Source organism: Heterodontus francisci, chromosome 30 (assembly GCF_036365525.1).
Source record: "Heterodontus francisci isolate sHetFra1 chromosome 30, sHetFra1.hap1, whole genome shotgun sequence".
Lineage (NCBI taxonomy): Eukaryota > Metazoa > Chordata > Chondrichthyes > Heterodontiformes > Heterodontidae > Heterodontus > Heterodontus francisci.
In genome coordinates, this window is record NC_090400.1 from 64,847,138 (window position 1) to 64,870,344 (window position 23,207).

Sequence of the window (23,207 nt, forward strand, 5' to 3'; positions counted from 1 at the left end):
GTTATCCACTTTGGCAGGAGGAACGGATGTGCAGAGTATTTCTTAAATGGTAAGAGGTTAGAAAGTGTAGATGTACAAAGGGACCTGGGTGTCCTTGTCAATAAGTCACTGAAAGCTAACATGCAGGTGCAGCAAGCAATTAAGAAGTCTAATGGTGTGTTAATCTTTATTGCAAGAGGATTTGAGTACAGGAGTAGTGAAGTCTTGCTTCAATTGTATAGAACCTTGGTTTGCCTGCATCTGGAGTACTGTGTGCAGTTTCGGTCCCCTGACCTTAGGAAGGATATTATTGCCAGAGAGGGAGTGCAACGAAGGTTCACCAGACTTGTTCCCGGGATGGCGGGACTGTCCTATGAAGAGAGATTGGGGAAACTGGGCCTGTATTCTGTAGAGTTTCGAAGAATAAGAGGTGATCTCATTGAAACCTACAAAATACTTAAAGGGATAGACAGGTAGATGCAAATAAGATGTTTCCCCTGGTTGGGGAGTATGTTTAAAGCAGAGATTGACAAATATCTAAATATCAATGAGATATGGGGTTAGTGTGGGGGAAAAAGGCACTGAAGTGGATGATCAGCTATGATTGTATTGAATGGTGGTACAGGCTCGATGGGCTGAATGGCCTACTCAACCTTCTGTGTTCTGGTGGAAGCGGGACGAGACCGGCACTGACGTCACCGACAGGATGTGACGTTCGCACAGCCCGCTGGACGATGTAGTTCTATTGCGATTGTAAACTACAATCCCCAGGATACAGCGCGCGGAGCCAAGGCCCGAGGCCTGAGTCTGGAGTTCGGGAGCGGCATTGAGTTGGTGTCCGGAGTGCTGGGAAGCTGGGCTCAGGCGGAGTTCAGGTGAAGCTCATAAATTCCCAAAAAGAGAGAAATTTCAATCCGAACTTTTAAACAAATTATCCTGGCGGGAAATGGCGCGGATTTTCCATCGTCCGAAAAATCCTCAGTTCCGAAAGTTAATGATTTCAGCAAATGCTGATTGACACAAAACATTAATAATAGTGCAGCACTCCCCCAGTACTGACCCTCCGACAGTGCAGCACTCCCTCAGTACTGACCCTCCGACAGTGCAGCACTCCCTCAGTACTGACCCTGCGACAGTGCAGCACTCCCTCAGTACTGACCCTCCGACAGTGCAGCACTCCCCCAGTACTGACCCTCCGACAGTGCAGCACTCCCTCAGTACTGACCCTGCGACAGTGCGGCATTCCCTCAGTACTGACCCTGCGACAGTGCGGCGCTCCCTCAGTACTGACCCTCCGACAGTGCAGCACTCCCTCAGTACTGACCCTCCGACAGTGCAGCACTCCCTCAGTACTGACCCTGCGACAGTGCAGCACTCCCTCAGTACTGACCCTGCGACAGTGCGGCGCTCCCTCAGTACTGACCCTGCGACAGTGCAGCACTCCCCCAGTACTGACCCTCCGACAGTGCAGCACTCCCTCAGTACTGACCCTGCGACAGTGCGGCACTCCCTCAGTACTGACCCTCCGACAGTACAGCACTCCCCCAGTACTGACCCTCCGACAGTGCAGCACTCCCTCAGTACTGACCCTCCGACAGTGCAGCACTCCCCCAGTACTGACCCTCCGACAGTGCAGCACTCCCTCAGTACTGACCCTCCGACAGTGCAGCACTCCCTCAGTACTGACCCTGCGACAGTGCGGCACTCCCTCAGTACTGACCCTCCGACAGTGCAGCACTCCCTCAGTACTGACCCTCCGACAGTGCAGCACTCCCTCAGTACTGACCCTCCGACACTGCGCCACTCCCTCAGTACTGACCCTCCGACAGTACAGCACTCCCCCAGTACTGACCCTCCGACAGTGCAGCACTCTCTCAGTACTGACCCACCGACAGTGCAGCACTCCCTCAGTACTGACCCTCCGACAGTGCAGCACTCCCCCAGTACTGACCCTCCGACAGTGCAGCACTCCCTCAGTACTGACCCTCCGACAGTGCAGCACTCCCCCAGTACTGACCCTCCGACAGTGCAGCACTCCCCCAGTACTGACCCTCCGACAGTGCAGCACTCCCCCAGTACTGACCCTCCGACAGTGCGGCACTCCCTCAGTACTGACCCTGCGACAGTGCTGCACTCCCTCAGTACTGACCCTCCGACAGTGCAGCACTCCCTCAGTACTGACCCTCCGACAGTGCAGCACTCCCCCAGTACTGACCCTCCGACAGTGCAGCACTCCCTCAGTACTGACCCTCCGACAGTGCAGCACTCCCCCAGTACTGACCCTCCGACAGTGCAGCACTCCCTCAGTACTGACCCTCCGACAGTGCAGCACTCCCTCAGTACTGACCCTCCGACAGTGCAGCACTCCCCCAGTACTGACCCTCCGACAGTGCAGCACTCCCTCAGTACTGACCCTCCGACAGTGCAGCACTCCCTCAGTACTGACCCTCCGACAGTGCAGCACTCCCTCAGTGCTGACCCTCCGACAGTGCAGCACTCCCCCAGTACTGACCCTCCGACAGTGCAGCACTCCCTCAGTACTGACCCTCCGACAGTGCAGCACTCCCCCAGTACTGACCCTCCGACAGTGCAGCACTCCCTCAGTACTGACCCTCCGACAGTGCAGCACTCCCTCAGTACTGACCCTCCGACAGTGCAGCACTCCCCCAGTACTGACCCTCCGACAGTGCAGAACTCCCTCAGTACTGACCCTCCGACAGTGCAGCACTCCCTCACTACTGACCCTCCGACAGTGCAGCACTCCCCCAGTACTGACCCTCCGACAGTGCTGCACTCCCTCAGTACTGACCCTCCGACAGTGCAGCACTCCCTCAGTACTGACCATCCGACAGTGCAGCACTCCCCCAGTACTGACCCTGCGACAGTGCTGCACTCCCTCAGTACTGACCCTCCGACAGTGCAGCACTCCCCCAGTACTGACCCTGCGACAGTGCTGCACTCCCTCAGTACTGACCCTCCGACAGTGCAGCACTCCCTCAGTACTGACCATCCGACAGTGCAGCTCTCCCCCAGTACTGACCCTGCGACAGTGCTGCACTCCCTCAGTACTGACCCTCCGACAGTGCAGCACTCCCTCAGTACTGACCCTCCGACAGTGCAGCACTCCCTCAGTACTGACCCTCCGACAGTGCAGCACTCCCTCAGTACTGACCCTCCGACAGTGCAGCACTCTCTCAGTACTGACCCTCCGACACTGCGCCACTCCCTCAGTACTGACCCTCCGACAGTGCGGCACTCCATCAGTACTGACCCTCCGACAGTGCAGCACTCCCTCAGTACTGACCCTCCGACAGTGCAGCACTCCCTCAGTACTGACCCTCCGACAGTGCAGCACTCCCTCAGTACTGACCCTCCGACAGTGCAGCACTCCCTCAGTACTGACCCTCCGACAGTGCAGCACTCCCTCAGTACTGACCCTCCGACAGTGCAGCACTCCCTCAGTACTGACCCTCCGACAGTGCAGCGCTCCCTCAGTACTGACCCTCCGACAGTGCAGCACTCCCTCAGTACTGACCCTCCGACAGTGCAGCGCTCCCTCAGTACTGACCCTCCGACAGTGCAGCACTCCCTCAGTACTGACCCTCCGACAGTGCAGCACTCCCTCAGTACTGACCCTCCGACAGTGCAGCGCTCCCTCAGTACTGACCCTCCGACAGTGCAGCACTCCCTCAGTACTGACCCTCCGACAGTGCAGCGCTCCCTCAGTACTGACCCTCCGACAGTGCAGCGCTCCCTCAGTACTGACCCTCCGACAGTGCAGCACTCCCTCAGTACTGACCCTCCGACAGTGCAGCACTCCCTCAGTACTGACCCTCCGACAGTGCAGCACTCCCTCAGTACTGACCCTCCGACAGTGCGGCACTCCCTCAGTACTGACCCTCCGACAGTGCAGCACTCCCTCAGTACTGACCCTCCGACAGTGCAGCGCTCCCTCAGTACTGACACTCCGACAGTGCAGCACTCCCTCAGTACTGACCCTCCGACAGTGCAGCACTCCCTCAGTACTGACCCTCCGACAGTGCAGCACTCCCTCAGTACTCACCCTCCGACAGTGCAGCACTCCCTCAGTACTGACCCTCCGACAGTGCGGCACTCCCTCAGTACTGACCCTCCGACAGTGCAGCACTCCCTCAGTGCTGACCCTCCGACAGTGCAGCACTCCCTCAGTACTGACCCTCCGACAGTGCAGCACTCCCTCAGTACTGACCCTCCGACAGTGCAGCACTCCCTCAGTACTGACCCTCCGACAGTGCGGCACTCCCTCAGTACTGACCCTCCGACAGTGCGGCACTCCCTCAGTACTGACCCTCCGACAGTGCAGCACTCCCTCAGTACTCACCCTCCGACAGTGCAGCACTCCCTCAGTACTGACCCTCCGACAGTGCAGCGCTCCCTCAGTACTGACCCTCCGACAGTGCAGCGCTCCCTCAGTACTGACCCTCCGACAGTGCAGCACTCCCTCAGTACTGACCCTCCGACAGTGCGGCACTCCCTCAGTACTGACCCTCCGACAGTGCGGCACTCCCTCAGTACTGACCCTCCGACAGTGCGGCACTCCCTCAGTACTGACCCTCCGACAGTGCGGCACTCCCTCAGTACTCACCCTCCGACAGTGCGGCACTCCCTCAGTACTGACCCTCCGACAGTGCGGCACTCCCTCAGTACTGACCCTCCGACAGTGCGGCACTCCCTCAGTGCTGACCCTCCGACAGTGCAGCACTCCCTCAGTACTGACCCTCCGACAGTGCAGCACTCCCTCAGTGCTGACCCTCTGACAGTGCAGCACTCCCTCAGTACTGACCCTCCGACAGTGCGGCACTCCCTCAGTACTGACCCTCCGACAGTGCGGCACTCCCTCAGTACTGACCCTCCGACAGTGCGGCACTCCCTCAGTACTCACCCTCCGACAGTGCGGCACTCCCTCAGTACTGACCCTCCGACAGTGCGGCACTCCCTCAGTACTGACCCTCCGACAGTGCGGCACTCCCTCAGTGCTGACCCTCCGACAGTGCGGCACTCCCTCAGTACTGACCCTCCGACAGTGCAGCACTCCCTCAGTGCTGACCCTCTGACAGTGCAGCACTCCCTCAGTACTGACCCTCCGACAGTGCAGCACTCCCTCAGTGCTGACCCTCCGACAGTGCAGCACTCCCTCAGTGCTGACCCTCCGACAGTGCAGCACTCCCTCAGTGCTGACCCTCCGACAGTGCAGCACTCCCTCAGTGCTGACCCTCCGACAGTGCAGCACTCCCTCAGTACTGACCCTCCGACAGTGCAGCACTCCCTCAGTACTGACCCTCCGACAGTGCAGCACTCCCTCAGTACTGACCCTCCGACAGTGCAGCACTCCCTCAGTACTGACCCTCCGACAGTGCAGCACTCCCTCAGTACTGACCCTCCGACAGTGCAGCACTCCCTCAGTACTGACCCTCCGACAGTGCAGCACTCCCTCAGTACTGACCCTCCGACAGTGCAGCACTCCCTCAGTACTGACCCTCCGACAGTGCAGCACTCCCTCAGTACTGACCCCCCGACAGTGCAGCACTCCCTCAGTGCTGACCCTCCGACAGTGCAGCACTCCCTCAGTGCTGACCCTCCGACAGTGCCGCACTCCCTCAGTACTGACCCTCCGACAGTGCAGCACTCCCTCAGTACTGACCCTCCGACAGTGCAGCACTCCCCCAGTACTGACCCTCCGACAGTGCAGCACTCCCCCAGTACTGACCCTCCGACAGTGCAGCACTCCCTCAGTACTGACCCTCCGACAGTGCAGCACTCCCTCAGTACTGACCCTCCGACAGTGCAGCACTCCCCCAGTACTGACCCTCCGACAGTGCAGCACTCCCTTAGTACTGACCCTCCGACAGTGCAGCACTCCCCCAGTACTGACCCTCCGACAGTGCAGCACTCCCCCAGTACTGACCCTCCGACAGTGCAGCACTCCCCCAGTACTGACCCTCCGACAGTGCAGCACTCCCTCAGTACTGACCCTCCGACAGTGCAGCACTCCCCCAGTACTGACCCTCCGACAGTGCGGCACTCCCCCAGTACTGACCCTCCGACAGTGCGGCACTCCCCCAGTACTGACCCTCCGACAGTGCGGCACTCCCTCAGTACTGACCCTCCGACAGTGCGGCACTCCCTCAGTACTGACCCTCCGACAGTGCGGCACTCCCTCAGTACTGACCCTCCGACAGTGCGGCACTCCCTCAGTACTGACCCTCCGACAGGGCAGCACTCCCTCAGTACTGACCCTCCGACACTGCGCCACTCCCTCAGTACTGACCCTCCGACAGTGCAGCACTCTCTCAGTACTGACCCTCCGACAGTGCAGCACTCCCTCAGTACTGACCCTCCGACAGTGCAGCACTCTCTCAGTACTGACCCTCCGACAGTGCAGCACTCCCTCAGTACTGACCGACAGTGCAGCACTCCCCCAGTACTGACCCTCCGACAGTGCAGCACTCCCTCAGCACTGACCCTCCGACAGTGCAGCACTCACTCAGTACTGACCCTCCGACAGTGCAGCACTCCCTCAGTACTGACCCTCCGACAGTGCAGCACACCCTCAGTACTGACCCTCCGACAGTGCAGCTCTCCCTCAGTACTGACCCTCCGACAGTGCAGCACTCCCTCAGTACTGACCCTCCGACAGTGCAGCACTCCCTCAGTACTGACCCTCCGACAGTGCAGCACTCCCTCAGTACTGACCCTCCGACAGTGCAGCACTCCCTCAGTACTGACCCTCAGACAGTGCAGCACTCCCTCAGTACTGACCTTCCGACAGTGCAGCACTCCCTCAGTACTGACCCCCCGACAGTGCGGCACTCCCTCAGTACTGACCCCCCGACAGTGCGGCACTCCCTCAGTACTGACCCTCCGACAGTGCGGCACTCCCTCAGTACTGACCCTCCGACAGTGCGGCACTCCCTCAGTCCTGCCCCTCCGACAGTGCGGCACTCCCTCAGTACTGACCCTCCGACAGTGCAGAACTCCCTCAGTACTGACCCTCCGACAGTGCAGCACTCCCTCAGTACTGACCCTCCGACAGTGCAGCACTCCCTCAGTACTGACCCTCCGACAGTGCAGCACTCCCTCAGTACTGACCCTCCGACAGTGCAGCACTCCCTCAGTACTGACCCTCCGACAGTGCAGCTCTCCCTCAGTACTGACCCTCCGACAGTGCAGCACTCCCTCAGTACTGACCCTCCGACAGTGCAGCACTCCCTCAGTACTGACCCTCCGACAGAGCGGCACTCCCTCAGTACTGACCCTCCGACAGAGCGGCACTCCCTCAGTACTGACCCTCTGACAGAGCGACACTCCCTCAGTACTGACCCTCCGACAGTGCAGCACTCCCCCAGTACTGACCCTCTGACAGTGCAGCACTCCCCCAGTACTGACCGACAGTGCAGCACTCCCTCAGTACTGACCCTCCGACAGTGCAGCACTCCCTCAGTACTGACCCTCCGACAGTGCAGCACTCCCTCAGTACTGACCCTCCGACAGTGCAGCACTCCCCCAGTACTGACCCTCCGACAGTGCAGCACTCCCCCAGTACTGACCCTCCGACAGTGCAGCACTCCCCCAGTACTGACCCTCCGACAGTGCAGCACTCCCTCAGTACTGACCCTCCGACAGTGCAGCTCTCCCTCGGTACTGACCCTCCGACAGTGCAGCACTCCCTCGGTACTGACCCTCCGACAGTGCAGCACTCCCTCAGTCCTGACCCTCCGACGGTGCAGCTCTCCCTCGGTACTGACCCTCCGACAGTGCAGCACTCCCTCAGTACTGACCCTCCGACACTGCAGCGCTCCCCCAGTACTGACCCTCCTACAGTGCAGCACTCCATCAGTACTGACCCTCCTACAGTGCAGCACTCCCTCAGTACTGACCCTCCGACAGTGCAGCACTCCCTCAGTACTGACCCTCCGACAGTGCAGCACTCCCTCAGTACTGACCCTCCGACAGTGCAGCACTCCATCAGTACTGACCCTCCTACAGTGCAGCACTCCCTCAGTACTGACCCTCCGACAGTGCAGCACTCCCTCAGTACTGACCCTCCGACAGTGCAGCACTCCCTCAGTACTGACCCTCCGACAGTGCAGCACTCCCTCCGTACTGACCCTCCGACAGTGCAGCACTCCCTCAGTACTGACCCTCCGACAGTGCAGCACTCCATCAGTACTGACCCTCCGACAGTGCAGCACTCCCCCAGTACTGACCCTCCGACAATGCGGCACTCCCTCAGTACTGACCCTCCGACAGTGCAGCACTCCCTCAGTACTGACCATCCGACAGTCAAGCACTCCCCCAGTACTGACCCTCCGACAATGCGGCACTCCCTCAGTACTGACCCTCCGACAGTGCAGCACTCCCTCAGTACTGACCCTCCAACAGTGCAGCACTCCATCAGTACTGACCCTCCGACAGTGCAGCACTCCCTCAGTACTGACCCTCCGACAGTGCTGCACTCCCTCAGTACTGACCCTCCGACAGTGCGGCACTCCCTCAGTACTGACCCTCCGACAGTGCAGCACTCCCTCAGTACTGACCCTCCGACAGTGCGGCACTCCCTCAGTACTGACCCTCCGACACTGCGCCACTCCCTCAGTACTGACCCTCCGACAGTGCAGCACTCTCTCAGTACTGACCCTCCGACAGTGCAGCACTCCCTCAGTACTGACCCTCCGACAGTGCAGCACTCTCTCAGTACTGACCCTCCGACAGTGCAGCACTGCCTCAGTACTGACCCTCCGACAGTGCAGCACTCCATCAGTACTGACCCTCCGACAGTGCGGCACTCCCTCAGTACTGACCCTCTGACACTGCAGCACTCCCTCAGTACTGACCCTCCGACAGTGCAGCACTCCCTCAGTACTGACCCTCCGACAGTGCAGCACTCTCTCAGTACTGACCCTCCGACAGTGCAGCACTCCCTCAGTACTGACCCTGCGACAGTGCAGCACTCCCTCAGTACTGACCCTCCGACAGTGCAGCACTCTCTCAGTACTGACCCTCCGACAGTGCAGCACTCCCTCAGTACTGACCCTCCGACAGTGCAGCACTCCCTCAGTACTGACCCTCCGACAGTGCAGCACTCCCTCAGTACTGACCCTCCGACAGTGCAGCACTCCCTCAGTACTGACCCTCCGACAGTGCAGCACTCCCTCAGAACTGACCCTGCGACAGTGCAGCACTCCCTCAGTACTGACCCTCCGACAGTGCAGCACTCCCTCAGTACTGACCCTCCGACAGTGCAGCACTCCCTCAGTACTGACCCTCCGACAGTGCAGCACTCCCTCAGTACTGACCCTCCGACAGTGCAGCACTCCCTCAGTACTGACCCTCCGACAGTGCAGCTCTCCCTCAGTACTGACCCTCCGACAGTGCAGCACTCCCTCAGTACTGACCCTCCGACAGTGCAGCACTCCCTCAGTACTGACCCTCCGACAGTGCAGCACTCCCCCAGTACTGACCCTCCGACAGTGCAGCACTCCCTCAGTACTGAACCTCCGACAGTGCAGCACTCCCTCAGTACTGACCCTGTGACAGTGCAGCGCTCCCTCAGTACTGACCCTCCGACAGTGCAGTGCTCCCTCAGTACTGACCCTCCGACAGTGCAGCACTCCCTCAGTACTGACCCTCCGACAGTGCAGCACTCCCTCAGTACTGACCGACAGTGCAGCACTCCCCCAGTACTGACCCTCCGACAGTGCAGCACTCACTCAGTACTGACCCTCCGACAGTGCAGCACTCCCTCAGTACTGACCCTCCGACAGTGCAGCACACCCTCAGTACTGACCCTCCGACAGTGCAGCTCTCCCTCAGTACTGACCCTCCGACAGTGCAGCACTCCCTCAGTACTGACCCTCCGACAGTGCAGCACTCCCTCAGTACTGACCCTCCGACAGTGCAGCACTCCCTCAGTACTGACCCTCCGACAGTGCAGCACTCCCTCAGTACTGACCCTCAGACAGTGCAGCACTCCCTCAGTACTGACCTTCCGACAGTGCAGCACTCCCTCAGTACTGACCCCCCGACAGTGCAGCACTCCCTCAGTACTGACCCCCCGACAGTGCGGCACTCCCTCAGTACTGACCCTCCGACAGTGCGGCACTCCCTCAGTACTGACCCTCCGACAGTGCGGCACTCCCTCAGTACTGCCCCTCCGACAGTGCGGCACTCCCTCAGTACTGACCCTCCGACAGTGCAGAACTCCCTCAGTACTGACTCTCCGACAGTGCAGCACTCCCTCAGTACTGACCCTCCGACAGTGCAGCACTCCCTCAGTACTGACCCTCCGACAGTGCAGCACTCCCTCAGTACTGACCCTCCGACAGTGCAGCTCTCCCTCAGTACTGACCCTCCGACAGTGCAGCACTCCCTCAGTACTGACCCTCCGACAGTGCAGCACTCCCTCAGTACTGACCCTCCGACAGAGCGGCACTCCCTCAGTACTGACCCTCCGACAGAGCGGCACTCCCTCAGTACTGACCCTCCGACAGAGCGACACTCCCTCAGTACTGACCCTCCGACAGTGCAGCACTCCCCCAGTACTGACCCTCTGACAGTGCAGCACTCCCCCAGTACTGACCGACAGTGCAGCACTCCCTCAGTACTGACCCTCCGACAGTGCAGCACTCCCTCAGTACTGACCCTCCGACAGTGCAGCACTCCCTCAGTACTGACCCTCCGACAGTGCAGCACTCCCCCAGTACTGACCCTCCGACAGTGCAGCACTCCCCCAGTACTGACCCTCCGACAGTGCAGCACTCTCCCAGTACTGACCCTCCGACAGTGCAGCACTCCCTCAGTACTGACCCTCCGACAGTGCAGCTCTCCCTCGGTACTGACCCTCCGACAGTGCAGCACTCCCTCGGTACTGACCCTCCGACAGTGCAGCACTCCCTCAGTCCTGACCCTCCGACGGTGCAGCTCTCCCTCGGTACTGACCCTCCGACAGTGCAGCACTCCCTCAGTACTGACCCTCCGACACTGCAGCGCTCCCCCAGTACTGACCCTCCTACAGTGCAGCACTCCATCAGTACTGACCCTCCTACAGTGCAGCACTCCCTCAGTACTGACCCTCCGACAGTGCAGCACTCCCTCAGTACTGACCCTCCGACAGTGCAGCACTCCCTCAGTACTGACCCTCCGACAGTGCAGCACTCCCTCCGTACTGACCCTCCGACAGTGCAGCACTCCCTCAGTACTGACCCTCCGACAGTGCAGCACTCCATCAGTACTGACCCTCCGACAGTGCAGCACTCCCCCAGTACTGACCCTCCGACAATGCGGCACTCCCTCAGTACTGACCCTCCGACAGTGCAGCACTCCCTCAGTACTGACCATCCGACAGTCAAGCACTCCCCCAGTACTGACCCTCCGACAATGCGGCACTCCCTCAGTACTGACCCTCCGACAGTGCAGCACTCCCTCAGTACTGACCCTCCAACAGTGCAGCACTCCATCAGTACTGACCCTCCGACAGTGCAGCACTCCATCAGTACTGACCCTCCGACAGTGCAGCACTCCCTCAGTACTGACCCTCCGACAGTGCAGCACTCCCTCAGTACTGACCCTCCGACAGTGCAGCACTCCCTCAGTACTGACCCTCCGACAGTGCAGCACTCCCTCAGTACTGAACCTCCGACAGTGCAGCACTCTCTCAGTACTGACCCTCCGACAGTGCAGCACTCCCTCAGTACTGACCCTCCGACAGTGCAGCACTCCCTCAGTACTGACCTTCCGACAGTGCAGCACTCCATCAGTACTGACCCTCCGACAGTGCAGCACTCCCCCAGTACTGACCCTCCGACAATGCGGCACTCCCTCAGTACTGACCCTCCGACAGTGCAGCACTCCCTCAGTACTGACCCGCCGACAGTCAAGCACTCCCCCAGTACTGACCCTCCGACAATGCGGCACTCCCTCAGTACTGACCCTCCGACAGTGCAGCACTCCCTCAGTACTGACCCTCCGACAGTGCAGCACTCCCTCAGTGCTGACCCTCCGATAGTGCAGCACTCCCTCAGTGCTGACCCTCCGACAGTGCAGCACTCCCTCAGTACTGACCCTCCGACAGTGCAGCACTCCCTCAGTACTGACCCTCCGACAGTGCAGCACTCCCTCAGTGCTGACCTTCCGATAGTGCAGCACTCCCTCAGTACTGACCCTCCTACAGTGCAACACTCCCTCAGTACTGACCCTCCGACAGTGCAGCACTCCCTCAGTACTGACCCTCCGACAGTGCAGCGCTCCCTCAGTACTGACCCTCCGACAGTACAGCACTCCCTCAGTGCTGACCTTCCGATAGTGCAGCACTCCCTCAGTACTGACCCTCCGACAGTGCGGCACTCACTCAGTACTGACCCTCCGACAGTGCAGCGCTCCCTCAGTACTGACCCTCCGACAGTGCAGCACTCCCTCAGTACTGACCCTCCGACAGTGCAGCACTCCCTCAGTACTGACCCTCCGACAGTGCAGCACTCCCTCAGTGCTGACCTTCCGACAGTGCAGCACTCCCTCAGTGCTGACCCTCCGACAGTGCCGCACTCCCTCAGTACTGACCCTCCGACAGTGCCGCATTCCCTCAGTACTGACCCTCCGACAGTGCAGCACTCCCTCAGTACTGACCCTCCGACAGTGCAGCACTCCCTCAGTACTGACCCTCCGACAGTGCAGCACTCCCTCAGTGCTGACCTTCCGACAGTGCAGCACTCCCTCAGTGCTGACCCTCCGACAGTGCCGCACTCCCTCAGTACTGACCCTCCGACAGTGCAGCACTCCCTCAGTTTTGACCCTCCGACAGTGCAGCACGCCCTCAGTACTGACCCTCCGACAGTGGAGCACTCCCTCAGTACTGACCCTCCGACAGTGCAGCACTCCCTCAGTACTGACCCTCCGACAGTGCAGCACTCCCTCAGTACTGACCCTCCGACAGTGCAGCACTCCCTCAGTACTGACCCTCCGACAGTGCAGCACGCCCTCAGTACTCACCCTCCGACAGTGCGGCGCTCCCTCAGTACTGACCCTCCATCACTGCAGCATTCCCTCAGTACTGACCCTCCGACACTGCAGCATTCCCTCAGTACTGACCCTCCGACAGTGCAGCTCTCCCTCAGTACTGACCCTCCGACAGTGCAGCACTCCCTCAGTACTGACCCTCCGACAGTGCAGCACTCCCTCAGTACTGACCCTCCGACAGTGCAGCACTCCCTCAGTACTGACCCTCCGACAGTGCAGCGCTTCCTCAGTACTGACCCTCCGACAGTGCAGCGCTCCCTCAGTACTGACCCTCCGACAGTGCAGCGCTCCCTCAGTACTGACCCTCCGACAGTGCAGCGCACCCTCAGTGCTGACCCTCCGACAGTGCAGCGCTCCCTCAGTACTGACCCTCCGACCGTGCAGCGCTCCCTCAGTACTGACCCTCCGACAGTGCAGCGCTCCCTCAGTACTGACCCTCCGACATTGCAGCGCTCCCTCAGTACTTACCCTCCGACAGTGCAGCGCTCCCTCAGTACTGACCCTCCGACAGTGCAGCGCTCCCTCAGTACTGACCCTCCGACAGTACAGCGCTCCCTCAGTACTGACCCTCCGACAGTACAGCGCTCCCTCAGTACTGACCCTCCGACAGTACAGCACTCCCTCAGTACTGACCCTCCGACAGTACAGCACTCCCTCAGTACTGACCGACAGTACAGCACTCCCTCAGTACTGAGCCTCCGACAGTGCAGCACTCCCTCAGTACTGACCCTCCGACAGTGCGACAGTGCAGCACTCCCTCAGTACTGTCCCTCCGATGGCACAGCGCTCCCTCAGCAATGTCCTGTCAGTCTGCATTGTGTCCTGAAGTCAAACTTCCTAGACATTCCTTTAATGTCTAGCTGTTTATGGAGCCTGAGTGCCCATGGCATGGATAATGGAAACAGAATGTCCACTCATGCTTAATGCAATGACTGTGCCCAGTAAATTCCACTCACTGAAGTGAGCAGGTGGTTTCTTATCGCTTCAGAAACACCCTCTCTTCATTAGTTGTGTGGGTCAGTTTAGTGCCTGTCCCTCAGGTCGCAGCTGAGACGCATCAACTTGTACAAATTCACTTAAAACTTCTAACAAAAATAAAAAATTTTCCTCTTTACTCAACATGTTTATTTTCTGTAATTTTCTAAATATAATTGATCAATATATTTACTGATTTCATCAGCAGAGGCTGGGGATTTGGGATGACGTCAGCATTGGGTACATTGCCAGCTGTGGTGGAAGAGCTTCTGAAGAAAGTGCAGCAGATTTACCAGGAATTGTCACAATGTGAGTGAGTGGAAAATTGGGCCGTTCCTGGGAGATTAAGTGGGAAAGCAGAAACCAAAGGGGTTTCATTCACTAGAGAAACATAGGAGCAGGAGTAGGCCATTCAGCCCATCAAGCCTGCTGCACCACTCAATTATTTGATTTGATTTGATTTAGCGATACAGCACTGAAACAGGTCCTTCAGCCCACCGAGTCTGTGCTGACCATTAACCACCAATTTATACTAATGCTACACTAATCCCATATTCCTACCACATCCTCACCTGTCTCTATATTCCCCTACCACCTACCTATACTAGGGGCAATTTATAATGGCCAATTTACCTATCAACCTGCAAGTGTTTTGACTGTGGGAGGAAACCGGAGCACCCGGAGGAAACCCACGCAGACACAGGGAGAACTTGCAAACTCCACACAGGCAGTACCCAGAATTGAACCCAGGTCCCTGGAGCTGTGAGGCTGCGGTGCTAACCACTGCACCACATGGCTGATCATCTACCACAACACCACTTTCTCGCACTATCCCCATATCCCTTGATGTAATAAGTATTCAGAAATCTATTGATTTCTGTCTTGAACATGCTCAATGGTTGAGCTTCCACAGCCCTCTGGGGTAGAGAATTCCACGGATTCACCACCCTCTGAGTAAAGAAATTCCTCTTCAACCCAGTCTTAAATGGCCTTCCCTTATTCTGAGACTACGGTCCCTAGTTCTAGACTCAACGGCCAGAGGAAACATCCTATCCATATCTTCCCTGTCAGACTCTATATCTTCTGTTGCTCAGTCACCGTAGCCACTCGATAAATATTCCTACCTGAGTATTGTAATGTGCCTGTTACCACATTGTGTCCGTTTGTGTTGGGATGGACTCGAGTTACAGGGTTTCTACTTTATTACCCTCCTGAAAGTGCTGAAATCCAATAGATATGAGAGGTAGGAGTGTGTATCAGAACATTGTTTAAAATGCCCCTTGATTGTAGCCTACAGTGTACATTTGGGACAGGAATCAGGAAAAACATATTCTCAACAATAATTTACATTTGTACAGCACCTTTTAACATTATAAACATGCAGAGACACATAACAGGAGGTGGCTGGAGTTGGGAGGAGTGGGTGTACAAGGTGAGGCTGAGAGGATGGAAGCAGAGATTGAAGCAAAGCCTGTGAAATAGGGAGAAGATTTCTTAACTCAATAATTTTATTATTTTTATTTAGAGTAATCCCCTTCAGAAAGGGGCAGTCTGTGTCCACATGTTCAGAGATTTATGGTAAACCTGGTAAATTGACGATGATATTAATGGTCGTTTGGTAGTACAGAGCTTGGGTATTGCTGAAAATAGAGACACGCTGAAGCTTTTTGTCTTGCAGTCATCGGGACACTCGCAAGAATAACCAATGTAAGGGAAAACAACAACTTATACTGCATGAGAAGAGAGTGCTGATTGGTTGGCAAGTGAACTCTGGTCGAGGCATTGCCATGGCAAATGCACCAGTTTATGATATTAATAGTTTTGTTAGCAGGCAATGGCTGGAATGTTGTATGAATATTCCACTCACTGAAACTAGCAGGTAGTTTCATCATTGCCTCAGAAGCAGTCTCTCTCCATTTGTTGTGTGGGTCAGTTTAGTGCTTGTCCCCCTCAAGCACTGTTTACTTTCCCCCAAACACAGGGCACCTTGCCAGTGGCAATACTTAAAAGTTAGCCATCACTTGTAAACTGCCATTTCAGATAACAGCAAAAGTTGGTCAAGTATGGTAACTGTTGATGGTGATGATGGGACCAGGCAGATTTCCCTGTGTGGTTAAACTGTTGTTCTCTGAGATAGGAAGTATCAATGAATAAACTGTTTGTGAAATATGTATTTATAAATAAACAGTCTTAAACGTTACACCGTATGGTGTAGAATGAGGTTGGGACTTTACAGAAGTAATTCTTTCTCATTGGTATTATGTTCTGGACAGAGTAGATAGAGAGAAACTGTTCCCACTCACGAAAGGATCAAGAACGAGAGGGCACAGATTTACAGTATTTGGTAAAAGAAGCAAAAGTAACATGAGGGAAAAACTTTTTCACGCAGTGAGTGGTTAAGGTCTGGAATGCACTGCCTGAGAACGTGGTGGAGGCAGGTTGAATTGAAGCATTCAAAAGGGAATTAGATAGAACCATAGAAAAACCATGGAAGAATTACGGCACAGAAGGAGGTCATTCAGTCCATCATATCTACGTGGCCGAAAAAACTAGCCGCCCAATGTAATCCTGTCTTCCAGCACCTGGTCCGTAGCCTTGCAGGCTACAGCACATCAGGTGCATGTCCAGGTACCTTTTAAGAGTTGAGGGTTTCTGCTTCCACCACCGTTCCTGGCAGTGAATTCCAGACACCCACCACCCTCTGGGTGAAAAAGTCTTTACTCATGTCCCCTCTAATCCTTCTACCAATCACCTTAAATCTGTGCCCCCTGGTAATTGACCTCTCCGCTAGGGGAAACAGGTCCTTCCTGTCTACTCTACCTAGACCCCTCATAATTTTGTACACCTTAATTAAGTCACCCGTCTGTCTCCTCTCTTCCAAGGAAAACAACCCTAGCCTATCCAATCTTTCCTCATGGCTGCAACCTTCAAGCCCTGGCAACATTACAGTAAATCTCCTCTATACTCTCTCCAGAGCAATTATGTCCTTCCTTCCTGTAATGTGGTGACCAGAACTGTACGCAATACTCCAACTGTGGCGTAATCAGCATTTTATACAGTTCCAGCATCACATCCCTGCTTTTGTATTCTATACCTCGGCCAATAAAGGAAAGCATTCCACATGCCTTCTTCACCACTTTATCTACCTGTCCTGCCACCTTCAGGGACCTGTGAAAATGCACTCCAAGGTCTCTCACTTCTTCTACCCCTTTCAATATCCTCCCGTTTATTGTGTATTCCCTCGCTTTGTTTGCCCTCCCCAAATGCATTACCTCACACTTCTCCGGATTGAATTCCATTTGCCACATTTCCATCCACTCAACCAAACCATTGCTATCATTCTGGAGTCTACAGCTATCCTCTTCACTATCAATTTTTGTGTCATCAGCAAATTTCCCAATCATGCCTCCCACACTTATGTCCAAATTATTAATATATACCACAAACAGCAAGGGTCCCAACAATGAGCCCTGTGGAATGCTTTCCATTCGCAAAAACATCCTTCGACAACTACCCTTTGTTTCCTGTCACTGAGCCAATTTTGGATCTAACCTGCCATATTCCCCTGTATCCCATGGGCTTTCATTTTTCTGACCAGTCTGCCATGCGGGACCTTATCAAATGCCTTACTAAAATCCATGTAGACCACATCCACTGCACTACCCTCATCAATGCTTCTTGTTACTTCCTCAAAAAACTCAATTAAGTTAGTAAGACATGACCTTCCCTTAACAAATCCATGCTGACTATCCCTGATTAATCCATGCCTTTCTAAGTGGCAGTTTATCCTGTCCCTCAGAATAGATTCTAATAATTTACCCCTGACCGGCCTATAATTCTTTGGCCTCTCTCTCGCACCCTTCTTAAACAATGGTGCAATCCTCTGGCACCTCCCCCGTATCCAGTGAGGATTTGAAGATGATCCTCAGCACATCCGTTATTTCCTCCCTGGCTTCCTTTAACAACCTGGGATGCATTCCATCTGGCCCTGGTGATTTATTCACTTTCAAGGATGTCAGACCCTCTAGTACTTCTCTCTCATTATGCTTATTGTATCTAATATTTCACACTCCTCCTCTTTTACTACAATGTCTGCATCATCCCTCTCCTTTGTGAAGACAGACAAAAACTCATTAAGAACCCTGCCCCACATCTTCTGCATCCACACATAAGTTCCCTTGTACATCTCTGATAGGCCCTACCCTTTCCTTAGTTATCCTTTTACTCTTAATGTACTGATAGAACATCTTTGGGTTTTCCTTGATTTTTACCTGCCAATAATTTTTCATGTCTCTTTGCTTTTCTAATTTCCTTTTTTACTTCACCCCTGCACTTTCTATACTGCTCTAGGCTTTCTAAAGTATTAGGTTTTTTGTGATCGTAATAAGCTTTATTTTTCTGCTTTAACTTACCCTGTAAGCTTTTAGATAACTAGGGGGATCTAGATTTGGCCGTACCACCCTTTATCTTAGTGGGGGCATGTCTACACGCTGCCTGTAGAATCTCGATTTTGAATGCCTCCCACTGGTTTGCTGCTGATTTTCCCTCAAGTAGCTAAAGTCCACTTTCGCCAGGTCACCTCTCAGTTTCGTAAAATTTGCCTTCCCCCAATTTCGAACTTTTACTCCTGATTTACCTCTGTTCTTTTCCAAGATTATGCTGAAACTAACTGTATTATGGTCACTATCTCCAAAATGGTCACCCACTGTTACTTCATCCACATGCCCAGCTTCATTAGCAAAGACTAAATCTAGAATTGTGCCCCAGTTATATGAAAAGGAAGAATTTGCAGGGTTATGGGGAGAAGGCAGGGGAATGGAACTGAGGGAATTGCCCTTTCAGAGAGCCAGTGCAGACACGATGGGCCGAATGGCCTCCTTCTGCACTGTAACAATTCTTTATTTTTGACCCTTTATTTGATTTCTAAGTGGGATAACTTTATTCCCTTACCTCTCCTACAGGATGATTCTTGCTGGGAAACTATTCCATGGGTGAACTCTGACTTCTGGTGCATCAGCCAGCTGGTCTGTTTTGATGCTTGAGTTCAAATAGTGAGTGTTGACTATTCAACCGTGATCCTGTCCTCACCCAATATCGCCCAAAACGCTTTCCCGTGCAAGCTACAGGATATTGATTGGGACAGGAACTGATTCTTTTTTTCCTTCTGCGAAGGGACTGGGACACGACAGCACCTCCACTGCGGACTCCGGGTTAACAATAACCAGCTTTGCCTATAGTGCACTTTTGTTAGTTCCATTCTTTGATTTGTGACCAATTTTCTACCTGTGATCATAAGACCATATTTAGTAAAATTATCCCAATCGTAGAGAGTGGAGGTGTGAGTTCTCAAAATGAAGTGAGGCAAACAACTATTGGAAACTGCCAACCGCAACATAGTCAGTTCAAAGAAAAATTCTAAGGGGAGGACACACCAACTGTGGTTAACTCAAGAAGTTAAGGAAAGTATCAGAACTGGCTATAGAACTGGCTCGGTCATAGAAGACAGAGGGTATCAGTGGATGGGTGTTTTTCTGAATGGAGGGATGTGACTAGTGGTGTTCCGCAGGGATCAGTGCTGGGACCTTTGCTCTTTGTAGTATATATAAATGATTTGGAGGAAAATTAGTAAATTTGCGGACGACACAAAGGTTGGTGGAGTTGCGGATAATGATGAGGATTGTCAGAGGATACAGCAGGATATAGATCGGTTGGAGACTTGGGCGGAGAAATGGCAGATGGAGTTTAATCCGGACAAATGTGAGGTAATGCATTTTGGAAGGTCCAATGCAGGTGGGAGGTATACAGTAAATGGCAGAACCCTCAGGAGTATTGACAGGCAGAGAGATCTGGGCGTACAGGTCCACAGGTCACTGAAAGTGGCAACGCAGGTGGATAAGGTAGTCAAGAAGGCATATGGCATGCTTGCCTTCATCGGTCAGGGCATAGAGTATAAAAATTGGCAAGTCATGTTGCAGCTGTACAGAACCTTAGTTAGGCCACACTTAGAATATTGCGTGCAATTCTGGTCGCCACACTACCAGAAGGACGTGGAGGCTTTGGAGAGGGTACAGAGGAGGTTTACCAGGATGTTGTCTGGTCTGGAGGGCATTATCTATGAGGAGAGGTTGGAAAAACTCGGATTGTTTTCACTGGAATGACGGAGGTGGTGGGGCGACATGATAGAGGTTTACAAAGTTATGAGCGGCATGGACAGAGTGGATAGTCAGAAGCTTTTTCCCAGGGTGGAAGAGTCAGTTACTAGGGGACATAGGTTTAAGGTGCGAGGGGCAAAGTTTAGAGGGGATGTGCGAGGCAAGTTTTTTACACAGAGGGTGGTGAGTGCCTGGAACTTGCTGCCAGGGAGGTGGTGGAAGCAGATACGATAGCGACGTTTAAGAGACATCTTGACAAATACATGAATAGATTAGATTAGATTAGAGATACAGCACTGAAACAGGCCCTTCGGCCCACCGAGTCTGTGCCGAACATCAGCCACCCATTTATACTAATCCTACACTAGTCCCATATTACTACCAAACACCCCCACCTGTTCCTATATTTCCCTACCACCTACCTATACTAGTGACAATTTATAATGGCCAATTTACCTATCAACCTGCAAGTAGGAAGGGAATAGAGGGATATGGGCCCCGGAAGTGCAGAAGGTATTAGTTTAGGCAGGCATCAAGATCGGCGCAGGCTTGGAGGGCCGAATGGCCTGTTCCTGTGCTGTTCTTTGTTCATCAAACTTGAGGAAAAAGCATATAATTGCACAAAGATGAGTGGCAGATCAGAGGATTGGTCTGAATTAAAGAATGGCACAGAATGGCTAAAAGGTTAATCAGGAACAAGAAATTAGAGTATGAGAGGAAGCTAGCTAGAAATGTAAAAATGGATAGCAAGAATTTCTAAAGGTATTTAAAAAGGAAAACGTAAGTAAAGTGAGTTGAGGTCCTCTGGAGAGTGAGAATGGGGAATGAATAGAAGATAATGAGGAAATGGGGGATGAAATGAACAAATATTTTGCTTCTCTCTTCACTATAGAGGATACAAAAACATTCCAATAAGAGCTGTAAATCAGGAGGTGGAAGGAAGAGAGGAACTTGGTGAAATTACAATCACCAGGGAAGCGGTACTGACCAAACTGACGGAGCTGAGGGCTGTCAAGTTCCCGGTGTTAATTGTATGATTATATGCAGGTGAAGGGAGTTAAATTGGGGTTTTAGTTGAGCACTTAAAACAGACACTCACTGGGACCGGGAGAGGGTTTTGAGTGAGGAGCTACATGTTTGTAATCCTTTTTTTCTGAACAATAAATGTGAAACTGTGTAAATATAGGCTGCAGCCTTATCCTTCTACGACTAGCTTTCTGGAGTTGAATATGGTAGCAGGGAATGGTTGCTTAAAGCTGAAGGTTGGAAAATAGTTTTCGATCCAAAAATGTTTTCCTGAAGTCTCAAGGGCAATTGTGAAAAATATGGCAGAAAGCAAGTGCAAATTGTCAGGGTATGATTACCCTCCGGTGTTTTCAACATAGTTTTAAGAAATGAAGATGGACAGGTGAAAGGAGTGGCAGTGGGAGAGCATTTTGCTGGTATTGATCATAATTCAGTCAGTTTTAACATAATTATGGAAAAGGACAGAGATAGAACAGGAGTTAGAGTTCTCAATTGGGGCAAGGTCAATTTTACTAAACTGAGGAGTGATTTAGTGAAAGTGGACTGGAAACAGCTACTTGAAGGTAAATCAGTGTCAGAGCAGTGGGAGGCACTCAAAGGGGAGATTCAAGGGGTTCAGAGTAAACATGTTCCCACAAAGAAAAAGGGTGAGACAGCCAAATCTAGAGCCCCATGGACGTCAAGGAGCCTACAGGGTAAGATAGGCAGTAAAGGAAAACTGATGTCTGACACTGAGAACTCAATACCACAGAAAGCCGAGAGGAGTTTAGAAAGTGGAGATGTGAAATCAAAAAGGAAATTAGGAAAGCAAAGAGAGGGCATGAAAGGATATTGGCAAGCAAAATCAAGATTAACCCAAAGATGTTTTATCAATACATTAAGAGTAAGAAGATAACTAAGGAGAGAATACGGCCCATAAAAGACCAAAACGGTAACCTATGTGTAGGGCTGGAAGATATTGATATGGTTCTTCATGAATACTTTGCGTCTGTCTTCACAAAAGAGGGGGAGGATGCAGATATTGTAGCTGAGGAGGGGTGTGAAGTATTGGATGTGATAAACATAGGGAGAGAGGAAGTATTAATGGGAATAGCATCCTTGAAAGTTGGTAAATCACCAGGGCCGGATGAAATGTACCTTAGGCTGTTAAAAGAAGCAAGAGAGGAAATAGCAGAAGGTCTGACCATTTTCCAGTCCTCATTGGATACAGGTGTGGTGCCGGAAGATTAGAGAACTGCTTTAAAAAGGGAGCGAAGGACAGACTGAAAAATTACAGGCCAGTCAGTCTAACCTCAGTATTGGGCAAATTATTAGAATCTATTCTGAGAGACAGGATAAACTGTCACTTGGAAAGGCAGAGGTTAATCAAGGATAGTCAGCATGGATTTGTGAAGGGAAGATCTTGTTTGACCAACTTGATCGAACCTTTTGAAGAAGTAACAAGGAAGATAGATGAGGGTAGTACAGTTCATATGGTCGACATGGAGTTTAGCAAGGCTTTTGACAAGGTCCCCAATGGCAGACTGGTTAAAAAAAATAAAATCCCATAGGATTCAGGGAAATGTAGCAAGGTGGATACAAAATTGTCTCAGTGGCAGGAAACAAATGGTAATTGTTGACGGGTGTTTTAACGACTGGAGGCTGTTTCCAGTGGTGTTCTGCAGGGCTCAGTACTGGGTCACCTGCTTTTTGTGGTATATATTAACAACTTAGACGTAAATGTAGGGGGCAAGATCAAGCAGTTTGCAGATGACACAAAGATTGGCCGTGTGGTAGATAGCAAGGCGGATAGTTGTAGGCTGCAGGAAGATATTGATGGTCTGATCAGATGGGCAGAAAAGTGGCAAATGGAATTCAACTTGGAGAAGTGTGAGGTGATGCATTTGGGGAGGTCAAACAAGGCAAAGGGAATACATGATTAATGGGAAAATATTGAGAAGTGTAGAGGAAGTGAGGGACCTTGGAGTGAGTGTCCACAGATCCCTGAAGGTAGCAGGACAGGTCAATAAGGTGGTTAAGAAGGCA

The 23,207-nt window shown here is 53.3% G+C and overlaps 1 protein-coding gene across 3 annotated transcripts in view; it reads left to right on the forward strand.

The window, feature by feature from the left end:
• The first annotated feature begins 751 nt into the window (after positions 1-751).
• zswim7 (zinc finger, SWIM-type containing 7) overlaps positions 752-23,207 on the forward strand; it is a 78,366-nt gene continuing 55,910 nt past the window's right edge. The window contains exons 1-2 of one of the 3 annotated variants that reach the window (XM_068010873.1): positions 752-854; positions 14,210-14,313. In XM_068010873.1, the coding sequence (XP_067866974.1) occupies positions 14,229-14,313 (85 nt within the window). In that variant the 5' untranslated portion in view covers positions 752-854; positions 14,210-14,228. Of the gene's footprint in view, positions 855-14,209; positions 14,314-18,965; positions 19,056-23,207 lie in introns of those variants that run through there. The other 2 variants (XM_068010874.1, XM_068010875.1) reach the window with 2 other exon arrangements.